The sequence below is a fragment of the Eubalaena glacialis genome, chromosome 11 (assembly GCF_028564815.1).
Source record: "Eubalaena glacialis isolate mEubGla1 chromosome 11, mEubGla1.1.hap2.+ XY, whole genome shotgun sequence".
Taxonomy (NCBI): domain Eukaryota; kingdom Metazoa; phylum Chordata; class Mammalia; order Artiodactyla; family Balaenidae; genus Eubalaena; species Eubalaena glacialis.
In genome coordinates, this window is record NC_083726.1 from 37,094,786 (window position 1) to 37,119,863 (window position 25,078).

General features: G+C 36.0%; 1 protein-coding gene across 2 annotated transcripts in view; it reads right to left on the reverse strand.

Moving 5' to 3' along the window:
- TMTC2 (transmembrane O-mannosyltransferase targeting cadherins 2) overlaps window positions 1-25,078 on the reverse strand; it is a 409,124-nt gene that overhangs the window by 110,930 nt on the left and 273,116 nt on the right. For both annotated transcript variants that reach the window (XM_061205503.1, XM_061205504.1), the window contains exon 8: window positions 4,790-4,911. In XM_061205503.1, the coding sequence (XP_061061486.1) occupies window positions 4,790-4,911 (122 nt within the window). The remainder of the gene's footprint in view (window positions 1-4,789; window positions 4,912-25,078) is intronic.

The following is a 25,078-nucleotide window of genomic DNA, read 5'->3' on the forward strand; positions in this document are numbered from 1 at the left end:
ACAAAATTATTTAATATAGAATGAAAATTAATGATGCTTAATTCAGAAATCCTTGAGGATGTATCCAATTCTACTATTTAGTGGCTTATTTATTCTTGGGGACATTCCTTAAATCTCTGAAGCTCAGTTTCCTCGTTTATAAAAAGAGGACAGTACTCGTTGTAAAGCTTCATGAAATAACATATATCAATCACAGGCACTCAAGAGATGTACAATCCTCTTGTGACCACCTCCCCTTCCAGGGTCTTGGAACATTACACTGTATCCACTCTACAATCATGCCACTCTCATTCATTTATTCAGTATATATCATTGGGAATTAGAGTGATCCCTAGCATGGATTAACAAATCTCTATACATGTGTTGGCAAAATGAAGGGACTAATGAGGACATGAGAATCAGGCTAGGGAAACAGAAATATTAAAAAGTCAGGCACCCTGTATACCTTTCACTTATACAGTACTATATGTCAATTATATCTAAATAAAACTGGGGGGAAAAAATGACCTATGCCCAGCCCTTATGTAACTTAACAAGGGAAATGCAAAAGGAGGGTACAGGGATAGTTATCAAGATACTGAAATGCCATATACTAAAGAGATAAAAAGATAAGTTAAGACTTAGTCCCTGTCCCATGTCCAGGGTCAAAAAACATAGATTTATGTCTGCCATTCAATCTAAAATGTGCTATTATAGAGATACTGAAACCAGTGCCATGGAAGTACAGAGAAAGGAAAAAATCATTGCTTGAAAGACTCAGGCAAGACTTCACAGATGAAATAAAATTTGAACAGGTAGAGAGAGGAAAGGGACATTTTTGTCAAAGAAATAAAAAAGGATTTGATCTATGGAATTTGTCAGAGCATTCTGGGAAATTCCAAATCTTTTTGAACTTTTCTAAATACTATAAATACTACAAATTCTTAAAGAAAATTTTGTACAAAAATGCTCGAGTGAATCATTCCACTGGCTATAATAAAAGCACCAATAATCAATTTTTTGTCTAATTTGTCTCAGAAAAATATAATTCTTTATATGAAGTCCTACTCTATAGTCTAAGTCTAATTTTGTTGCATATCAGTTTTACATATTTTGCCTTTGGTCAGTTTTGATGGAACAGTAAAAACACAATTCCATTTCTATTCTTCTTCCCTTGAGAGTAATAGCCAATTCCATTTTATAATATTTTATATTTAAAGCATTCAGAAGTCAAATGTGTGGCATTTTCTACCTTGCCAATTCCATGTTAAGTCAATGGCATATTACCAGGCCAAGAAACCCAAAATTAGACAAAAGCAATCCACTGGGATCAGAAATTTGCCAAATCTCATAATTCAAAAAGAGACTGTTAAGGATGGTTGTGGAGTTTTTGGCACTTTGAGTTTAAGCCATTCCATAATAGGATTTGTATTTCATCTAATCAGCAAGTCGGAAACTATGAAAGTTCTCTTGATGGGGGGGGGTGGGGATTAAAATTTGATTGTAATACATGTCTTTCCTTCCCTTCCTTCCATATGTTTCAGTAAATTAAAACTGCTAAATCTTGTTCTTAAAAATACCTTCTGAAAAATAAAGCAGCCTGTAAAATCATATTTTTGGTACAGGAAACAAATTATTCAGGCGTGAAAAGAAGAAGGAAAAAACATTTTAAAAGACACGTAGTTTCTATATCCAAACTAGTGTCACAATCTAGGTATATTCAGAATTAAGTACATTTAAGCATTCAGTTTTTTTTTTTTTTCTAAATGACTTTTTTTGGTGGAGAGGTAAATCAGGCATTTGAAACTTTTAGATTCTTTGAAGGTGGCCATTTCTCAATCTAATTAAAAATGTTTCCATTTGAATTCCATAAGGACATCTCAAAGACAGTAGTTGAGGCCAAAGTTATATATGCATTCTATTTTTATATGGAGCTGTGTGAATTATCAGCCTATCAGAATAGGAAATGGAACAGGTTTTCATAAGGTAAAATAATTTTTTTCTAACTGATTAAACTAGACATATTATGATCCTATAGATGGCCAAAATGGCAACTTATACCCTCCAATTCTAAGTAATATTCTTTCCCTTTCTCTGTTCCTTCGTTTTTTGGGCCCCCATATTAATTTATTTCATAATTTCTTCTTTCATATATTTTTTTCTTCATCTTTATGTTTATGTATGAAAACATTTACTCACCTTTATTTTCTTATCCTTCAAATGAAAATTGTTTTACCATCATTTTTTTTTTAACTTCTAAAAGCTCTTTCTTGTTTTTTCATTATTTATTTTTTATGGCATCCTGCACTTCACAAAATGCTATATTACCATCTCTAAGGATTTTTTTTTCTTTTGTTTCCTTCAGTTTCCTTTTGCTAATCATTTGTTTCAGTTCCAATCTTTTACATTTGAGGCTTTCCTAATATGACTGATGATCCTTGGTTGCCCATTGTTATTTAAAAGTAATAAAAGCTGAATGAACTCCTTAGGCATAAGTATGCTTTCTAGACTGGAGTCACTTTTGTTTGTCTGGTTTGGGAGCTAGTCATTTTCAGGGACCTCCAAAGGTAGGTATATGGAAATCTTTCCCCTACAGTGATTCAGTTTCTCCAGATAAGAATGCAACCATTTCTTGGGAGGTGAGGTGTGTGTATATGTGTTGCTGAGGGGGTATGAACTTTGTGTAGCTTGTGTTCTGCGTGTGGCAGGGGAGCGGTACTGACAATCTGAGTACTCCACTGGAAGACATTCAATCAATCCTCTTTTCAGTCCCCTCTGCATTCCACCTTTGACTGGGCAAGCTGTTCCTGAGTCATGGAGCTCTCTCACCCAACTGCTCCGCCACCGTGAGCATCCCTTCCCCACTTGGAGGTGAGTGCCGGCTTGCTAGCACTGTGCACACGGGGAGAAACCTGACTGCCGCATATGTAAGTTACAACTGATTACCCTATTTTATACTCCTTAACTCACTCTCTTCTATGCCAGCTGCCACCACGTCTTGAGTCTCTCCAGCTTTCTTCTCATTGTTATCCCGTTCCAAACTCCCTTTAGATGGTGGTTTACTCTGTTCTGACGAATCAGTTGTAATACCTCTTTCTGCTTTCTGGCTTCCAAAAATCAGCTTAAATTTCATCTCCCCTCCCATTCTGACTGTTCCTGTGAGGTTATTCCTTCTCAATAGTTTTATTCAGTAAAAGTTTATTCTGATTTACCCACATAATCACCATTTCTTTGTTCACCAGTCTTTTTGCTCCCCACTTAGTAACTCCTTCTAGATTTAACTGTGTTCTTTCGAAGGACACCTTCAGTAACGTCTTCAGCTAGAGGTTTTAGTGGACTGACTTTAATTTCTTGGCCTAGGAATTCCCTGATCATTCACGTAAACTAAATTCAAAACCCAAAGCCTGGTGAAGGGAGGATGATAGTGACAAATTCTCTGCAAAGATTTCAGATTCCATGCTGAGATAGACAAACTTTCATGCTGTCCTCTTGTATCAGTATGTGAACTTTTTCTACATTATTCTTTCACTGAGGATATGAACTTTCCTGCTTTATTTAGGCATCTAATTCCTGGCCTTCTGTTGGTCCAAGGTTTTGTCTCTTATTCCAACAAGAAGGAAAACAAACAATAAGCTCCTTCCCATGGGTTGTTGCAACTGGTAAACTATCCCAAATCAGCTGTAGGAACAGCCTACTGTTTACTGTTCTGGTGTTTAGTTATTGCTTCATTTCCATCCCTGGGAAATTCTCTTTCTACACCTTGAGCTCAGCCATGCATTAAGAGCGTATCTGTTGTAGTTTATTAGGCATATCTAGATGTTTTTTAGTGGGATGTTTTCTGGTTACTTAGTCTGCCTATATAATCTCTTTAGTAACATTTTAGTGATATCTTAGAATGGATACATAATACTTTTAAGTGTTTAGCTTATCATCTTCTGTGGGAAATAAAAATGTTATTATTTTCAAATAATTACAAGACACCCTTCTACGAATTCACTTAGCAATCACTTTCCTGACCATTTGCTCTACGTTTTGCTAGTGTTCATTTATTTTTAGTAATATTGGAGAGAGATTAAGGGATATAACTAAAATAACACAGATAATAGATTCAGATTAGGATTGAGGCTAGTTGTACCATTTATTAGCTGGGTGAAAAGTTACTTAAATATTTTGAACAATCCCCGATTGTATAAAATAAAAACATTAATACTACTTTGAGGCACATAAAATTACAGTTTTTGTAAGTCACAAAGGTAGAATATCAACAATTTCTTATGCTTCAAATAATACCACTTTCACAGAAATGTGGCCAAGAGAGCTTGTCACATAGTGGGTGGCCAAATGATGGCTCCACTTCTCTTACAGAATGATTTCCAATTAGTAGGAATTCTAGGTGACAGTGATGGACGCACATGCAGTATCTTATATAATGCTGGCTTTTTGGAAAGAATCAGACTTAATTCCACATTATAGCCAATCTGGGGTTAACACTGGCTTGGAGAACATAGTCTTTATACAAATATTGTTATTTTGACAAGTTCATTATATAATCTCATATTTGGAGTTCTCCATTTATACATTTCAATTAAGTTACATCAAGGATACATATCATATTTTATCTATGGCAAACCCCATAGCCAAAGGAATGCATTTTTCTATATTTTTCTGTACAGAGTTCTAACTTAGTATTATCATCATTAAATCCTAACAATCTGGGTTAACTGGCCAGGAACCAGTACCTCAAACCCTATCTGCCTCAGTCTGCACAGGCAGAACCAGTTTCTAAAGGGTGAGAAAGGGAGTTACTCACTGTTAGAGCAAGCAGTTTCCCATAGGTGAGATGAGCAGGGATGTGGTCTGTCTTGGATCTCAGTGATTCCATATACCAATGCTCTGCTTCAGGGAGCTTGCTTAGTTGCATGTACGCTTCACCTGGCAAGAGAATCATGAAAATCAGTATGAGGATACAGCTTTCCAAGAACATTTGCAACAGATCACATCATCATGTTTATATTCCACACATTTTCAGATTCTGTGGCAAGTACTCTCATCCGTTACCTCATTTGATTCCCCAAAAGTCACCATCATGTCTATTTCACAGATGAGAAAACTTGTGTTTGGAGAAATTAAGTGAAATGCCTAAAAGTCAAAAATGTAGCACATGATAAAGCTTTGATTTTTTTTTTAACTTAGAAACATCTAACTCCCAAGAATATGTGCTTTGTCATCATTTCTTTTTTTTTTTTTTAATTGGGTCTTTCTTATGTACAATCATTTGTTCTTTTTTATTCACATTCATTCATTCCTTCAGACACTCAAGTATTTATAGAATAACTACTAATTGGAGAGTATTATGCAGCACCTAGACAACAGAAGTTCAAGGTCCTACCCTCTAAGGTTGACAACCTTGTTGAGAAAGTAAGATTAAATGAAGGAGTTAAAAATATTTGGGTTTAAGCATTGGTGCTAGATTTTAGTTTTTTCAGAAATTATTTGCATTTTATATTTTAATAAGTAAATAAAATTTACCAGTTTCCTTTGGAAGATCCAGTGAATATATGACAGCTACTTAGCATGCCCATCACCATGTGCAAAGCTAGTCTAAGGCCTTTCAGCCATCAGCTGTTACTTTCAAATTACACAAATTTTGCCCACCAAATAGCATTTCACTAACAGCCAAGCAAGAGAAAAAAATTGGAAATAAAGCCAAAAGTGTATCAGTTGCCTGCTTATTATCATCCCCCTCTCCCTTCTATGCTCATAGTATGGTAGAATATTCACCTGATGGTAAAAGTGTATTTTAAGATGATTTGTGTATGTAAGTTAAATATTATAGTTATAATAAACACTGCAAATGTTGAAGCTACTTAATTTCTGAGACCAGGCAACAGACTGGTGACCTGCATTATTTTTCAAGCAGACTTTTATAGCTTAACTAATCATAATTATGATGGCTTTTTCCATTTAGAGGAATAATCAGAGGCTTTTCCTAAATGTGTTACCCACACTGGGTGTACATCTTTGCTTCAAAGGAAGAGCTAGCTTCCTTTTATTTTAATCAAATTCTTTTTGCATTAGCACAGCATTGTCAATAGAAATATGTCTGATGAATTGAATTGATTTGCGTCTCCTGACCTTTTGAGTGCCCTTTGCTTGACCGGTTAGTAAAAATACTGGTGTCAAATTATATGTAACATGCATAAAAATGTAGGTACTACTCACACACATCTATGTGTTTCTAGTTCTGAGAAAAGTCACTAAACTATATTATCATAAAAATGATAGCTCAAAAAAAAATGTTTTTCCTAAAGCTTAAAATGTGTTTGCATTTAAGAAGAATTTGGTTAGATTTAATCAAATGCTCAGGGTGAGATGCAAGAAATCCTGAAGCAAAGACCAAAAACTAGAATAAAATATACAAAACATTCATAGTTGTTAGGATGGTAGGATTAGGCATGGATTTAAAAAATTTTTTACATGTTTCTGCGATAATTATATTTTTTAATTATAATATCTCCTAATAAGTGAAACAATGTCATACAATTTTCTTTTTGCCATGTTGAACTAATAAATATTTCCAAACAAAACAAATAGTAATTTTCCTTAGGGAGAGTGAACCACTTCTTCATACTAAAACGATACTAGATATGATTTATATAACAGAAAAGATGCACAATCCTGGATATTAAAAATTGTAAAGCAATTAATGATAAACCAAATCCAACTATTTATCTCTAAAAGGGATTCTAAAGCCAGAAGAAAACACATACTAATTTCAGAGTTAGGGGGTCTGGGCAAGATGGCGGAAGAGTAAGACGAGGAGATCACCTTCCTTCCCACAGATACATTAGAAATACATCTACACGCGGAGATCACCTTCCTTCCCACAGATACATTAGAAATACATCTACACGCGGAACTGCTCCTACAAAACACCCACTGAACGCTGGCAGAAGACGTCAGACCTCCCAAAAGGCAAGAAACTCCCCACGTACTTGGGTAGGGCAAAAGAAAAAAGAAGTAACAGAGACAAAAGAATAGGGACGGGACCTGCACCAGTGGGAGGGAGCTGTGAAGGAGGAAAGGTTTCCACACACTAGGAAGCCCCTTCGCGGGCGGAGACTGCGGGTGGCAGAGGGGGGAAGCTTCAGGGCCACGGAGGAGAGCGCAGCCACAGGGGTGCGGAGGGCAAAGCGGAGAGATTCCCGCACAGAGGATCGGCGCCGACCAGCACTCACCAGCCCAAGAGGCTTGTCTGCTCAGCCGCCGGGGCGGGCGGGGGCTGGGAGCTGAGGCTCGGGCTTCGGTCGGATCGCAGGGAGAGGACTGGGGTTGGCAGCGTGAACACAGCCTGAAGGGGTTAGCGCACCACAGCTAGCCGGGAGGGAGTCCGGGAAAAAGTCTGCAGCTGCCGAAGAGGCAAGAGACTTTTTCTTGCCTCTTTGTTTCGCGGCGCGCAAGGAGAGGGGATTCAGAGCTCCGCCTAAACGAGCTCCAGAGACAGGCGTGAGCCGCGGTTACCAGCGCGGACCCCAGAGACGGGCATGAGACGCTAAGGCTGATGCTGCCGCCACCAAGAGGCTGTGTGCAAGCACAGGTCACTATCCACACCGCCCCTCCCAGGAGCCTGTGCAGCCCGCCACGGCCAGGCTCCCGTGATCCACGGACAACTTTCCCGGGAGAACGCACGGCGCGCCTCAGGCTGCTGCAACGTCACGCTGGCTTCTGCCGCTGCAGGCTCACCCTGTCTCCTCCGTACCCCTCCCTCCCCCCGGCCTGAATGAGCCAGAGCCCCTGAAACAGCTGCTCCTTTAACCCCGCCCTGTGTGAGCGAAGAACAGACACCCTCAGGTGACCTACACGGCCTACACGCAAAGGCGGGTCCAAATCCAAAGCTGAACCCTGGGAGCTGTACAAACAAAGAAGAGAAAGGGAAATTTCTCCCAGCAGCCTCAGAAGCAGTGGATTAAAGCTCCACAAACAACTTGATGTACCTGCATCTGTGGAATACCTGAATAGACAACGAATCATCCCAAATTCAGTAGGTAGACTTTGGCAGCAGGATATATTAATTTTTCCCCTTTTCCTTTTTTTGTGAGTGTACATGTGTATGCTTCTGGGTGAGATTTTGTCTGTATAGCTTTGCTTTCACCATTTGTCCTAGGGTTCGGTCCGTCCGTTTTTTTTTGCTTTTTTTTTTACTTAAAATATTTTTTTTTCTTAATAAATTTTTTCTTAATAATTTTTTCCTTACTTTTTATTTAAAAAAAATTTTTTTCTCAATAATTTTTTCTTAATTTTTATTTTAAAAAAATTAAAAACTTTTTTCTTAATAATTTTTTTCTATTTTTTATTATAAAAAATTAATAAATATATTTTAAAAAATTAAAAAAATTTTTTTTCTTAATAAATTTTCTCTTAATTTTTTTTCTTATTTTTTATTATAATAGCTATATATTATTTTATTTTATCCCCTTTCTTTCTCTCTTTCTATTTTTTCTCCCTTTTATTCTGAGCCATGTGGATGAAAGGCTCTTGGTGCTACAGCCAGGCATCAGGGCTGTGCCTCTGAGGTGGGAGAGCCAACTTCAGGGCACTGGTCCACAAGAGATCTCCCAGCTCCACGTAATACCAAACGGCGAAAATCTCTCAGAGATCTCCATCTCAACATCAAGACCCAGCTTCACTCAACGACCAGCAAGCTACAGTGCTGGACACCCTACGCCAAACAACTAGCAAGACAGGAACACAGCCCCATCCATTAGCAGAGAGGCTGCCTAAAATCATAATAAGGCCACAGACACCCCAAAACACACCACCAGACATGGACGTGCCCACCAGAAAGACAAGATCCAGCCTCATCCACCAGAACACAGGCACTAGTTCCCTCCACCAGGAAACCTACACAACCCACTGAACCAACCTTAGCCACTGGGGACAGATACCAAAAACAACGGGAACTACGAACCTGCAGCCTGTGAAAAGGAGACCCCAAACACAGTAAGATAAGCAAAATGAGAAGACAGAAAAACACACAGCAGATGAAGGAGCAGGGTCAAAACACACCAGACCTAACAAATGAAGAGGAAATAGGCAGTCTACCTGAAAAAGAATTCAGAATAATGATAGGAAGGATGATCCAAAATCTTGGAAATAGAATAGACAAAATGCAAGAAACATTTAACAAGGACGTAGAAGAACTAAAGAGGAACCAAGCAACAATGAAAAACACAATAAATGAAATTAAAAATACTCTAGACGGGATCAATAGCAGAATAACTGAGGCAGAAGAACGGATAAGTGACCTGGAAGATAAAATAGTGGAAATAACTACTGCAGAGCAGAATAAAGAAAAAAGAATGGAAAGAACTGAGGACAGTCTCAGAGACCTCTGGGACAACATTAAACGCACCAACATTCGAATTATAGGGGTCCCAGAAGAAGAAGAGAAAAAGAAAGGGACTGAGAAAATATTTGAAGAGATTATAGTTGAAAACTTCCCTAATATGGGAAAGGAAATAGTTAATCAAGTCCTGGAAGCACAGAGAGTCCCATACAGGATAAATCCAAGGAGAAACACACCAAGACACATATTAATCAAACTATCCAAAATTAAATATAAAGAAAATATATTAAAAGCAGCAAGGGAAAAACAACAAATAACACACAAGGGAATCCCCATAAGGTTAACAGCTGATCTTTCAGCAGTAACTCTGCAAGCCAGAAGGGAGTGGCAGGATATACTTAAAGTGATGAAGGAGAAAAACCTACAACCAAGATTACTCTACCGAGCAAGGATTTCATTCAGACTTGATGGAGAAATTAAAACCTTTACAGACAAGCAAATGCTGAGAGAGTTCAGCACCACCAAACCAGCTTTACAACAAATGCTAAAGGAACTTCTCTAGGCAAGAAACACAAGAGAAGGAAAACACCTACTATAACAAACCCAAAACAGTTAAGAAAATGGGAATAGGAACATACATATTGATAATTACCTTAAATGTAAATGGATTAAATGCTCCCACCAAAAGACACAGACTGGCTGAATGGATACAAAAACAAGACCCGTATATATGCTGTCTACAAGAGACCCACTTCAGACCTAGGGACACATACAGACTGAAAGTGAGGGGATGGAAAAAGATATTCCATGCAAATGGAAATCAAAAGAAAGCTGGAGTAGCAATTCTCATATCAGACAAAATAGACTTTAAAACAAAGACTATTACAAGAGACAAAGAAGGACACTATATAATGATCAAGGGATCGATCCAAGAGGAAGGTATAACAATTGTAAATATTTATGCACCCAACATAGGAGCACCTCAATACATAAGGCAAATACTAACAGCCATAAAAGGGGAAATCGACAGTAACACAATCATAGTAGGGGACTTTAACACCCCACTTTCACCAATGGACAGATCATCCAAAATGAAAATAAATAAGGAAACACAAGCTTTAAATGATACCTTAAACAAGATGGACTTAATTGATATTTATAGGACATTCCACCCAAAAACAACAGAATACACATTTTTCTCAAGTGCTCATGGAACATTCTCCAGGATAGATCATATCTTGGGTCACAAATCAAGCCTTGGTAAATTTAAGAAAATTGAAATCGTATCAAGTATCTTTTCCAACCACAACACTATGAGACTAGATATCAATTACAGGAAAAGATCTGTAAAAAATACAAACACATGGAGGCTACACAATACACTACTTAATAACGAAGTGATCACTGAAGAAATCAAAGGGGAAATCAAAAAATACCTAGAAACAAACGACAATGGAGACACGACGACCCAAAACTTTTGGGATGCAGCAAAAGCAGTTCTAAGAGGGAAGTTTATAGCAATACAAGCCTACATCAAGAAACAGGAAACATCTCGAATAAACAACCTAACCTTGCACCTAAAGCAATTAGAGAAAGAAGAACAAAAAAATCCCAAAGCTAGCAGAAGGAAAGAAATCATAAAGATCAGATCAGAAATAAATGAAAAAGAAATGAAGGAGACAATAGCAAAGATCAATAAAACTAAAAGCTGGTTCTTTGAGAGGATAAACAAAATTGATAAACCATTAGCCAGACTCATCAAGAGAAAAAGGAAGAAGACTCAAATCAATAGAATTAGAAATGAGAAAGAAGAAGTAACAACTGAAACTGCAGAGATACAAACGATCAAGAGAGATTACTACAAGCAACTCTATGCCAATAAAATGGACAACCTGGAAGAAATGGACAGATTCTTAGAAATGCACAACCTGCCGAGACTGAACCAGGAAGAAATAGAAAATATGAACAGACCAATCACAAGCACTGAAATTGAAACTGTGATTAAAAATTTTCCAACAAACAAAAGCCCAGGACCAGATGGCTTCACAGGTGAATTCTATCAAACATTTATAGAAGAGCTAACAGCTATCCTTCTCAAACTCTTCCAAAATATTGCAGAGGGAGGAACACTCCCCAACTCATTCTAAGAGGCCACCATCACCCTGATACCAAAACCAGACAAAGATGTCACAAAGAAAGAAAACTACAGGCCAATATCACTGATGAACATAGATGCAAAAATCCTCAACAAAATACTAGCAAACAGAATCCAACAGCACATTAAAAGGATCACACACCATGATCAAGTGGGGTTTATTCCAGGAATGCAAGGATTCTTCAATATACACAAATCAATCAACGTGATACATCATATTAACAAATTGAAGGAGAAAAACCATATGATCATCTCAATAGATGCAGAGAAAGCTTTCGACAAAATTCAACACCCATTTATGATAAAAGCCCTGCAGAAAGTAGGCATAGAGGGAACTTTCCTCAACATAATAAAGGCCATATATGACAAACCCACAGCCAACATTGTCCTCAATGGTGAAAAATGGAAACCATTTCCACTAAGATCAGGAACAAGAAAAGGTTGCCTACTCTCACCACTATTATTCAACATAGTTTTGGAAGTGTTAGCCACAGCAATCAGAGAAGAAAAAGAAATAAAAGGAATCCAAATCGGAAAAGAAGAAGTAAAGCTGTCACTGTATGTAGATGACATGATACTATACATAGAGAATCCTAAAGATGCTACCAGAAAACTACTAGAACTAATCAATGAATTTGGTAAAGTAGCAGGATACAAAATTAATGCACAGAAATCTCTTGCATTCCTATACACTAATGATGAAAAATCTGAAAGTGAAATTAAGAAAACACTCCCGTTTACCATTGCAACAAAAAGAATAAAATATCTAGGAATAAACCTACCTAAGGAGACAAAAGACCTGTATGCAGAAAATTATAAGACACTGATGAAAGAAATTAAAGATGATACAAATAGATGGAGAGATATACCATGTTCTTGGATTGGAAGAATCAACATTGTGAAAATCACTGTACTACCCAAAGCAATCTACAGATTCAATGCAATCCCTATCAAACTACCACTGGCATTTTTCACAGAACTAGAACAAAAATTTTCACAATTTGTATGGAAACACAAAAGACCCCAAATAGCCAGAGCAATCTTGAGAACGAAAAATGGAGCTGGAGGAATCAGGCTCCCTGACTTCAGACTATATTACAAAGCTACAGTAATCAAGACAGTTTGGTACTGGCACAAAAACAGAAATATAGATCAATGGAACAGGATAGAAAGCCCAGAGATAAACCCACGCACATATGGTCACCTTATCTTTGATAAAGGAGGCAAGCATATACAGTGGAGAAAAGACAGCCTCTTCAATAAGTGGTGCTGGGAAAACTGGACAGGTACATGTGAAAGTATGAAATTAGAACACTCCCTAACACCATACACAAAAATAAACTCAAAATGGATTAAAGACCTAAATGTAAGGCCAGACACTATAAAACTCTTAGAGGAAAACATAGGCAGAACCCTCTATGACATAAATCACAGCAAGATCCTTTTTGACCCAACTCCTAGAGAAATGGAAATAAAAACAAAAACAAATGGGACCTAAAGAAACTTAAAAGCTTTTGCACAACAAAGGAAACCATAAACAAGACCAAAAGACAACCCTCAGAATGGGAGAAAATATTTGCAAATGAAGCAACTGACAAAGGATTAATCTCCAAGATTTACAAGCAGCTCATGCAGCTCAATAACAAAAAAACGAACAACCCAATCCAAAAATGGGCAGAAGACCTAAATAGACATTTCTCCAAAGAAGATATACAGATTGCCAACAGACACATGAAAGAATGCTCAACATCATTAATCATTAGAGAAATGCAAATCAAAACTACAATGAGATATCATCTCACACTGGTTAGAATGGCCATCATCAAAAAATCTAGAAACAATAAATGCTGGAGAGGGTGTGGAGAAAAGGGAACCCTCTTGCACTGTTGGTGGGAATGTAAACTGATACAGCCACTATGGAGAACAGTATGGAGGTTCCTTAAAAAACTAAAAATAGAACTACCATACGACCCAGCAATCCCACTACTGGGCATATACCCTGAGAAAACCATAATTCAAAAAGAGTCATGCACCAAAATGTTCATTGCAGCTCTATTTACAATAGCCAGGACATGGAAGCAACCTAAGTGTCCATCATCGGATGAATGGATAAAGTAGATGTGGCACATATACACAATGGACTATTACTCAGCCATAAAAAGAAACGAAATGGAGGTATTTGTAGTGAGGTGGATGGAGTTAGAGTCTGTCATACAGAGTGAAGTAAGTCAGAAAGAGAAAAACAAATACAGTATGCTAACACATACATATGGAATCTAAGGGGGAAAAAAAAAAAAAAGGTCATGAAGAACCTGGGGGTAAGATGGGAATAAAGACACAGACCTACTAGAGAATGGACTTGAGGATATGGGGAGGGGGAGGGGTAAGATATGACAGGGTGAGAGAGTGGCATGGACATATATACACTACCAAACGTAAAATAGATAGCTAGTGGGAAGCAGCCGCATAGCACAGGGAGATCAGGGAGATCAGCTCGGTGGTTTGTGACCACCTAGAGGGGTGGGATAGGGAGGGTGGGAGGGAGGGAGATGCAAGAGGGAAGAGATATGGGAACATATGTATATGTATAACTGATTCACTTTGTTATAAAGCAGAAACTAACACACCATTGTAAAGCAATTATACTCCAATAAAGATGTTAAAAAAAAAAAAAAATTTCAGAGTTAGACCTGAAAGATGGGTCTGCATTATAGGTTCTATTTGGAATTGACCTGAAATTCTACTTTGGGTCTTCAAGTGCTCATAGATCACTTTTTAGAAGTTCTACAATCGTTGCATTTAATATGGCTTCTACTTTTCATTATTAAAAATTCAACTAACTTGTAGAATAGTAACAGGTAAGTTACCTGTACAGAAAGAGAGTGCAGGAGAACCCCAATTCCAGGGTGCTTTCGAGATTCAAATCTTTATATTTAAGTGTCTGATTTTTAAAAAATCATTTCAGAAAGTGCACTATTTTTTTTCCAAGTCAGAAATCTATCATTATTAAAACCCATTTTGAAATGAAATATTATTAATTTGCTAACTACTTAGGTTGAACTATTTTGTTTAGTAAGAACTCAAAAGCAACTTATTAAGTTATAAAGCTTGTGAGGTGGGGAAATACCAAAGGACCACAAATAAGAAATATAATGCCATAATGCATCTTGGTAAGTATATGAAAAATGTAAATAACCAGCTTACTTAGGTACTATTCATTACAACTTAGAAAAACTTCATGTAACCATTCATTGCATCTCAGTAACAACAATGACTATAACATTCATTGAATGTTTATTACAAAATAGGGTAGCAAGCTATAGGGAGCAAATGTCTGACTTACATGCAGCCACTCCTCCCATTCTATACCTTTGGGCACACAGAATGTTTTCTCACTTAGCCCCACAAGGGGCCTTAACGCATCACCCTCATTCAGCCAGTACCAACTAACTTTTCAAATTAGGTTTGTGAGATGAAACATATTTTCAATCTCTACAGTAGTTGCTTATGTATCTCATTTTTTAAATTAAGGAACATCCTTAATTACCTGGATTTCACAGATAAGAAAATTGAAAAGCCCAGTGGCTAAATCAAACACACAAAACCATAAATGTATAAAGTGGTAAAACTGCAATTCAAACCCAGGACGACCTGACCTCAGTGCATTGCTAACCTGTTGTTAGTGAATAATCACAAACTTTCCAAGTCTCCAGCTCAGGTGAAAATTATACTCTGTCTCACTCACGGAAAATTGTTTTCTAGCTTATGATACACTGGCCATCAAGTTCATTTCACTTTGCCTTGGGCTTCTCTATTGAATTAAAGGAATAAGGAAGAGCAATAATAATCCATGGTTGACCTTTAAAAACGTTTCTGCCTCATACTTTATTCAATTATTAAGAGGGAAATATGTAGCATATAAGATGTACTTTAGGGCTTCCCTGGTGGCGCAGTGGTTGAGAATCTGCCTGCCAATGCAGGGGACACGGGTTTGAGCCCTGGTCTGGGAAGATCCCACATGCCGCGGAGCAACTAGGCCCGTGAGCCACAATTACTGAGCCTGCGCGTCTGGAGCCTGTGCTCCGCAACAAGAGAGGCCGCGACAGTGAGAGGCCCGCGCACCGCGATGAAGAGTGGCCCCCCGCTTGCCGCAACTAGAGAAAGCCCTCACACAGAAACGAAGACCCAACACAGCCATTAAAAATAAATTAATTAATTAATTAAAAAAAAAAAAGTTCTAAGGTTAACCTTAACACAAAACAGCCCATAAAAGTGGTAATAAAATCAAGATTGAAAACCTAAAATGCAAGAAAATGATCATGGATGAATTTAAATGTGTTTAAAAGGTAACTCAATAAAGATTCAGGCAACAAACAATACAAGCCCAAGTACTTGCTATATCCCTGGCACTGCCAAGGTAGGAGCCTCATATTTCTCATTTCTAATTCATACAAGGGGTTAAAACACTCATTTGTGAATGTGGAGGAAGGTACAGGAATAATAAGTGACTTAAACAGTTAATAATCCTATCTTAAAAGGTGTGAATGCCTCGAAAGCCCATACTTTTTGCCAATGCATCAAGCTACCTACTATATAAAGTTTATTACTTATTGAATACCTACTAAAGTATTATATATATATATATTTTTGGAGTATAGTTGCTTTACAATGTTGTGTTAGTTTCTGCTGTACAATGAAGTGAATCAGCTATATGTTTGCATATATCCCCTCTCTCTTGGGCCTCCCTCCCACTCCCCCCCCCCATTATCTTTATACTTTTTACATTATTCCTACACTCTAATTAGTATTGGTCTCATTTTACAAACAAAGTGACTATGGGTCATTGAGCTTAACCAACTTGCTCAGTGTTCAAAAACAAGCAAATGACAGATTCAGGATTCAGATTAGATTCTCTCTTTTTTTTTCCTACTATTCCACTCTGTTCAAATACTATAAAAAAATAATTAGAGAAGGGATAAAATAACTGCAAAAAGTGCCATCAGTGGATTCAGTATTAGGAGAGAATGGTATACATGTAATCCTTCAAGCTTGATTAAAATATTAAAATCATAAAAATTCCATAAAGGAAATGGCCACAGGAAAAGAAAGTTCAGTAAATTCAATAAGGAAGGGAATGAAGATACTTGATTGGGAATGGGGTGGAGGGAGGAGGGTTAAGTCATCTTCTCTGGTACTATAATTCTTCTTAACTTACAATAATAGAAAAAAAAATGTTTATACTACCCAGGAGGAAAGAAGCAATGATGACTATTTTTCTTTCTCACCCTACATACACACACACAAAAATGACATAATAGAAGTACTTTCGTAAGAATTCAAAGATTTGCAGTGTGATGATGTAGTGATCAGATTCATCACCCAGATTTATTTCCAATTCACTCACAGACAAAAGGGATTTCGATGTCTCCAGGCTGGCTTCAGGCAGATATAAACCAGTTTCAGATGTAGAACAAATAATGTCAGTCTTCCTCCCTAAAAAGCCTTGAATCTAAATAAGGCAAAGACTAACTCCTTAAAGGAAAGAATGCTGGATTACTGATGATGTAAGAGTCCAGATCTCACTAATTTTCATGTTTCAAGTTACTGGACAGCTCCAGCTACCAGATAAAGAATAGAGCATGTAGGGGTACATATTACCCCTATCCGCTAGTGTTACCTTTTGTTTCTCCTGCCCTTGCTCAAGAGAATATATTTCTATGTTAAGATTCAGTTTAGATTCCCTATTTTTTTTTTCAGCTTTATTTAGATATAAGTGGCATACAGCACTGTAAAAGTTTAAGGTGTACAGCATTATGACTTGACATATATATTGTGAAATGATTACCACAGTAAGGTTAGTTAATACCCATCATGTCATATGGATACAAAATAATGCTTTTTTCCCTGTTATGAGAACTTTGAGGATCTACTCCCTAAGCAAATACACCATATAGCAGTGTAAACTACAGTCATCATGTTGTACATTACAGCCCTAGTACGTCTTTGTCTTATAACTGGAAGTTTGTATCTTTTGACCAACTTATGTAATTCCTCCACCCTCCAAATTCCCTATTTTTAAAAAATTTTTATTTTATATTGGAGTATAGTTGATTAACAATGTTGTGTTAGTTTCAGGTGTACAGCAAAGTGATTCAGCTATACATATACATATATCTATTCTTTTTCAAATTCTTTTCCCATTTAGGTTATTACAGAATACTGAGCAGAGTTCCCTGTGCTATACAGTAGGTCCTTGTTGGTTATCTATTTTAAATAAAGCAATGTGTACATGTCAATCCCAAACTCCCAATCTATCCCTCCTCCCCAACTTAAAAAAATTTTTTTGACCACAGGTACCAAAAGTAATCACCCCTTTCTCAATTCTTTTTTTTTTTTTTTAAACATCTTTATTGGAGTATAATTGCTTTACAATGGTGTGTTAGTTTCTGCTTTATAACAAAGTGAATCAGTTATACATATACATATGTTCCCATATCTCTTCCCTCTTGCATCTCCCTCCCTCCCACTCTCCCTATCCCACCCCTCTAGGTGGTCACAAACCACCGAGCTGATCTCCCTGTGCTATGCGGCTGCTTCCCACTAGCTATCTATTTTACGTTTGGTAGTGTATATATGTCCATGCCACTCTCTCACCCTGTCATATCTTACCCCTCCCCCTCCCCATATCCTCAAGTCCATTCTCTAGTAGGTCTGTGTCTTTATTCCCATCTTACCCCTAGGTTCTTCATGACCTTTTTTTTTTCCCTTAGATTCCATATATATGTGTTAGCATACGGTATTTGTTTTTCTCTTTCTGACTTACTTCACTCTGTATGACAGACTCTAGGTCCATCCACCTCACTACAAATAACTCAATTTTGTTTCTTTTTATGGCTGAGTAATATTCCATTGTAAATATGTGCCACATCTTCTTTATCCATTCATCTGTTGATGGACACTTAGGTTGCTTCCATGTCCTGGCTATTGTAAACAGAGCTGCAGTGAACATTGTGGTACGTGACTCTTTTTGAATTATGGTTTTCTCAGGGTATATGCCCAGTAGTGGGATTGCTGGGTCGTATGGTAGTTCTATTTTTAGTTTTTTAAGGAACCTCCATACTGTTCTCCATAGTGGCTGTATCAATTTACATTCCCACCACTTTCTCAATTATTATGGTAATTGTTAAATCTCTTTAAAAAAAGTTCTTAAATAGGGACTTCCCTGGTAGTCCAGTGGTTAAGACTCCACGCTCCCAATGCAGGGGGCACAGGTTCGATCCCTGGTCAGGGAACTAAGATCCCGCATGCCTCATGGCTCAGCCAAAAAAAAAAAAAAAAAAAAATCTTAAATACATATCTTGCATATCAATTTAGGTTAGCCAACATGGATAATGCATATGATGGTAAACCTAAAGGCTAATGAGGTATCATTCATTCCCGCCTTCACGGTACTTACAATCTTGTGAGAGAAATATATTTATCAGTATTTTCCAAAGTTTGATTTTTAGGTGCACATGAAACAACACAAAAAATTTTTTAAATTTAGTACTTATAAATTTCATTTAATCTGTGTTTAAAAATGTGATTTCATAGATATGTTTTAGAATGAAGAAAAATATCAAGTAAATAATAAAACAGATGGTAAGTGGTTATGAGCAAAATCACAGTGAACAATGGAACATGAGCGCAAAAGGTGTGAACAACACTGAATTGCATGTGCCTAGCTATAAGTTGAGAAGTTCTAAAAGTTTCAGAAGAATGTTTGTAAAATACAGTGACACCAGCACACTGGGGAGAAATGCTACCTTTGTAAAAGGGCTCACATAGGTTATAGCGTTTTTCTGGCCTGTAAAGAATAGGAGCATTCAGAAAATAGCCCTACATGATTTCTAGCAGGCTTTCTGCTGCTGATATGGTGAACGCATCTGACTGTCAATATTGCAAGTGTTTTAGGATACTTTGCCTGAAGGTCAGGCGTTCTATGGTAATCTGTCTAATTTCTAAGCTCTCCCAGCTTAAGGACTTGGCTGGTCACTAACGTAATCATTCCATTTTTAAGAAATGCTTCTATTCCATTTAAGATAGCAGGTTTATTTTGTTTTCTTTCTTTTTTTTTGGCTGCAATGGGTCTTCGTTGCTGTGCGCGGGCTTTCTCTAGTTGCGGTGAACGGGGTCTACCCTTCGCTGTGGTGCGCGGTCTTCTCATTGCGGTGGCTTCTCTTATTGCAGAGCACGGGCTCTAGGCGCGCGGGCTTCAGTAGTTGTGGCACACAGGCTTAGCTGCTCCGCGGCATATGGGATCTTCCTGGACCGGGCTTGAAGCCATGTCCCCTGCGTTGGCAGGCGGATTCTTAACCAATGTGCCACCAGGGAAGTCCTATATTGATGGTTTTTATGAGAAGTGTTTTTCTGTGCTGGTCATTTTTCTTTTAATGAGCACTTTACCCATCTTCAAGTTTACGATTTTTTTTTTATATGTTACTTTTAATTCTTTCCTTAGGAACTAATTTTGCCACATAATTTTAAAATGAAATAAACACATTTAAATTAATTGACTGATTAACTTCGTTTGTCCATCTACCTGTCGAAATTATTTATAATTATGATGCAGCACAGAATTATGAATTATATACCAAAAGAGTAATTAGATGGCTGGGTTTCTAATTCTTACTTTTCCATTAAAACTTTGTATGGTTATAGACAAACAGGTTATTTGACAAGACCTTAGTTTATCATCCACAAAATGAGGGGCTAAGACTAAATAACTCCTTAATCCCCTAATTTATATAATCATTTGTAGATTCATCACTGTCCAGTAATTTACATAGTCATTTCATAAACCAGTGACAATATCCTAGTTAGTTTAAAAAGGAACTGTCATATTCATGGATTTTCTAGATGATCTACTCAAGATTGACTAGCCCAAGTCCTGATTAATCCTTAAAAATTTTTTTTAATATTTATATTTATTATCTAATTACAAACATTATATCTACTCATTGTAGAAAATCTGAAAGATGATAATTTTATTAAATCAGATGAATCCCATCACTCATAGATAGTGATTGGTAAAATTTTGGTGTTTTTCCAGAATTTATTTTGTATTTTGAACAAAATCAATTATAAGTAAAATATTTTGCTAGTTTTAAATATTTGGGTTCCTTCTAGCATTTTAAAACTATATTAAAAAATATGATAAATTTTCCAAAATTATATTTTCTCATTCAAGATCAATTTTTTGTGTATTCAAATTCCCCTCCCAATTTTTTTGCAGGTACTACACCTACTTCAGCAATTATCATCCTTCTTCGTAATTACCTTTTTAAAAAAATTTTTCTTATTATCTTAGAATACATATATAGCAGTAGAATTCTTGAACTAATGAAAATGCATATATTTTCACAAATTTTTTAATAAAATTTTAACCATGAATTTTTTAAAATTGTGGGTCACTGTTTAATGGTTTTAAACCATTTTTTAATTAAGACATTTATCTTTTCCTTATAATAGGCAAAAGATGGTAATAGCTTTTCATTTCAGACTATTTTAATTTTTACATATGTAAATCAAGTTGACTTTTCCTTTGTAGTTTAATCACTATCTATTTTGCACAAAATTATTCTCCATCATAGGGACATATATTCTCTTCTACTTATATAGTTTCATTATTAAAATTAGCTACTTATTCCACATGAAATACATTTTACCATATGGTGTGAGGCAGATATCTAATTTTATTGTTTCCAAACATTTAATCAATTCTCCCAGATCAGCTTTTATAAAAACTCCCTTCCCTCAATCATATTTAATTCCACATCTATTATCTATAAAGATTTAATAAATTTTGGTCTGTTTCTGGGGTCTCCATTCTGTCCTACTAGTCAGATTTTCTGTTTTTATGCCAGAGCAACACTGCTCTAATTACTGTAGCTTCTATTGATACTAATATTTTAATATCAAGTAGAGCAAGTCTCACCCATTATTCTTCTCTAAACCTTCTTGGTTCTATTTTCCTGTTAAGTCTACCAGATAAACTTTAGAATCATTTTGTCAAATTTTTGATAAATTTTTGAGATGTTTATTGCTATTGAATTATAATCCAGAGATCAATTAAAGATGGCAATATTTACAAAATTGACTTTTCCTATTTAAGATTATACTCAATTCTTCATTTATTCCAACTCCTATCTGTCCCCCATCTTTTTAATGTATCTATAGGACTTACCTCACCAATTATAATCTTCCTGATCTTAAATTAGACTATGAGATGTGTAGAGCCAGACAGAAAACACTTCATCTCTTTATCTGTCCTCCAACCTAAGTTCAGAAGTGGCTCCACAGAGTCTTGATAAATATCTGAGAAATAATTGATCACATTATGTATCAACTTGGATTTAGATGTTACATTTTTGCCCAGTATGTCACTGAAGAAAAATTTCCAAGTAACTTCTTTTTCTAGAATCTATAGGTCGGACAGAACCACATGATATCAGGAGCCTATTATGTCAAGAGTTTAACTTGCTGTGATTTTAATTCTCACTTTTTACTTCATGGTATTAGCATTAACATAGAAACATTAGGGAGTCTGGCCTTTATTTATTTATGTCATAAACTTGCTGTAACTATTGGCTGTCAAATTTTGTGAATCTTTTGTATTTCCATCCTAATATTTTCCTCAGCCTTATGGTATCATAAAGATGACAGAGTCCAGTTACCTTAGATATATTAGTCCTGATTGGAAATCCTTAAGAGGTAGTGAACAGAGCAGGCAAAGACAAAGACAAAAATTAAAATGATTACAGAAATTAGGAAGGCTACTTAGTATCTGACAACAGACTTTATCAACTATAACTTCTTCCTTTGGGGCGGAGTGATTGGAAGTAAATGAAATATAATCCAAGTCTTAAACTGAAGGTTATAAAAAGGTTCAATACATAATTCTTTAGCAAGTCCTTACAGCACCAAACTTAAGGGGAAACCCTTGAAGCCAGAAGGGGTAGTTTTAAAGCAAAGAGAGGAAATGCAGGGGAAAAAAATGAAAATGTGTTTCATTAAGTAAAAACACAAATCATGAAGAAAGAGGTTAAACTTCAGTGAAAGTTAAAAAGGTTCCTACTACCTAGTGTTATATACCGGAAACATCTGATGTGCCATCAAAATTTAACTTGGAAAATAGCCAGGAGCCTATGTTATTATGTCTCTTTTTGCAATTGGGGATCCTGAAGTTCTCTAGGCTAATCAATCTCCTTTATGTTTTCAAGGAAATAAATCACTAAGAGCAATCAATCAACGAATGTTGGAGACATCCCATAAAATGGTCAGATTTTCCAAAAAAAGAGAAAGTGAGACTGTGTGTGTGTGTGTGTGTGTGTGTGTGTGTGTGTCCCTGTATATGTTGGAGGTGATGATCCGCTCCCAAAAAATATAATACTGTCGTCAAGAGAATTACAGTGGAATAAAATAAAACGGCTTAATACAACTGAAATATTTAGGGAATACTAAAAATATATGCAAGGAATTTCTAAATTGTGTTTAGAAAAACCCAAAGTTTACACCAGAAAAAAGAAAAAAGAATGAGTAAATGTTGTACTAGCTTGGAAAGAATTAATGAAATAATAGTATTCAGAGAAATAGGATATACATATTTGCAGGAAGACCTCAGAAGAGAATAATAAAAGCATTTTCAGTTTTATACACATCCTCTTAGGATTACATTTCATATGTATTCCTGGATCAAGCAATATGTCTCTATAATATGTAATGAATAATTTATTTTATACTATAAATTTTTATATTAATGTTAATTACTAAGATATATCAAAAATTTAAAAATTCATTCTATTTTTAATGAATACTTAAAAATAAGATTCTACAACAGCTCACAGAACCCCATACTCATAATTTACATGTTGGCAAAAAAAAGACTTGTCATCTGGAACAAAACTTTGCATGTTCTATTTTAATGCTTTATTCAATTTGAATATGACAATAGCTTCACTCAGTGTAAATAAAATCACAACTAAGTAACAGTTCATAGGGGAGTTAAATAAGATTTTCATGTAGGAAACAACTTTTCCCTACCTATTAGGAAAAGCCAATATAAATACACACAGAGCAAAGTATGTACAATGAGTAATGTATTTAATTTTTAACTTCATTTGTATTACTGGCCTATTCTAAATATGTGCAACAATTTATCATTTTCTTGACATTGATTTTCAAGATTGTATCCTTCATACAAGATTTTCTTCTTCCCATGATTACGTTCATTTCGTCTCAATGTCATCAAAATTGGCATCTTTTAAGAATGTCAGAATTCAAAATTTAGTTAATTTTCCAAGTATAACATAGCATCACTTTAATTTTCTGAGAACAATCCAACCCATATTTATTACTGAGTAAAAGATTCACTCCGTGGATAGTGCCCAATAAGAGAGTAAAATATACACTTTTTTTTTCTCATTTATTTCTATTGAAGCCTCAGAAAACATATTTTTCAAGCAGAACATATTGAAATTATTTGGGAATCAGAGAATAAGGATATAATTAGGTATTAATTTGAATATATTCATTTCCTTATAACTCAATTTAAAAATAAAGTTTTTAAGCCTCAGTCTTCTCCTTTACCACTAAACTGGCAAAAGTATAAATTAATGTAACAGGTGGGCTCGTGTGGTTTTAATAGCAGTGAAATATAATCAACTGTCTCATATCATATTTCCAGGAAAGCAAGCAACATCTAGACCTAAGCATGATCCTTAGGCAATCCCAGCACTGGCATGAAAATGTTCAAACTCCCCATAGGGACCATATATCTTCTGGTCCTGGGTTTAATTGAAACTTTAAACAAAATATATTACCTATTTAATGCAGCTGAACTGGAGGCTGGCCTTTGTAGTGTATAGACTAATGCCTAGCAAATTAATGTCTGTAACCATAGTACATAATGTAGAATTTATATCAAGCGTGAATGGTAAAAAGAAAAAAAAATAAACCACTACAGTTTTATAATGAGAAATGAACTTTTAGGAGCAAATTGTGTACATACATTTCATATATTTATTCTTTTTGATACACAGCCCAAAGCTCATATTTCCTTATCTTATTGGCTCCATATCTTACAAAGTGAATTTCTAAAATCTCCTGGCCCTGGTCTTATCCTTTCTCCTGGTCTTGTCCTTTCTGACGAATGAAAAATGAAAATGCAATGAAAAGATTTATCTTAAAAATTAGAAGTTTATATTCTTGTAGAGGTACACAGATCAATGGCTAATCCAGTTATACAGTCGTATCATATTTGAAGGGTTGACTCACAGATTTTCAAGGGTGCCAATGGAAGCAATCATAGGAAAATCACCAGAACTCAAAATAGGGGAAGCAGGTGGTATAAAAAGCTTAACACTACTGGAGTGTTAATGCTTCCACACTTGAAAGATGTGAAGTTCAAATCTCACACAGTTAAAAACCATTTCTTTCACAGTCAGCATGCTAAATGCCTTGAGCAATCCACTTAAGAACCACCAGTCACAGAAGAAAACATTAAGCATGTGAACCATCCTGTCAAAAATTTACTCTGAATATTTCTATTCTAAATATAT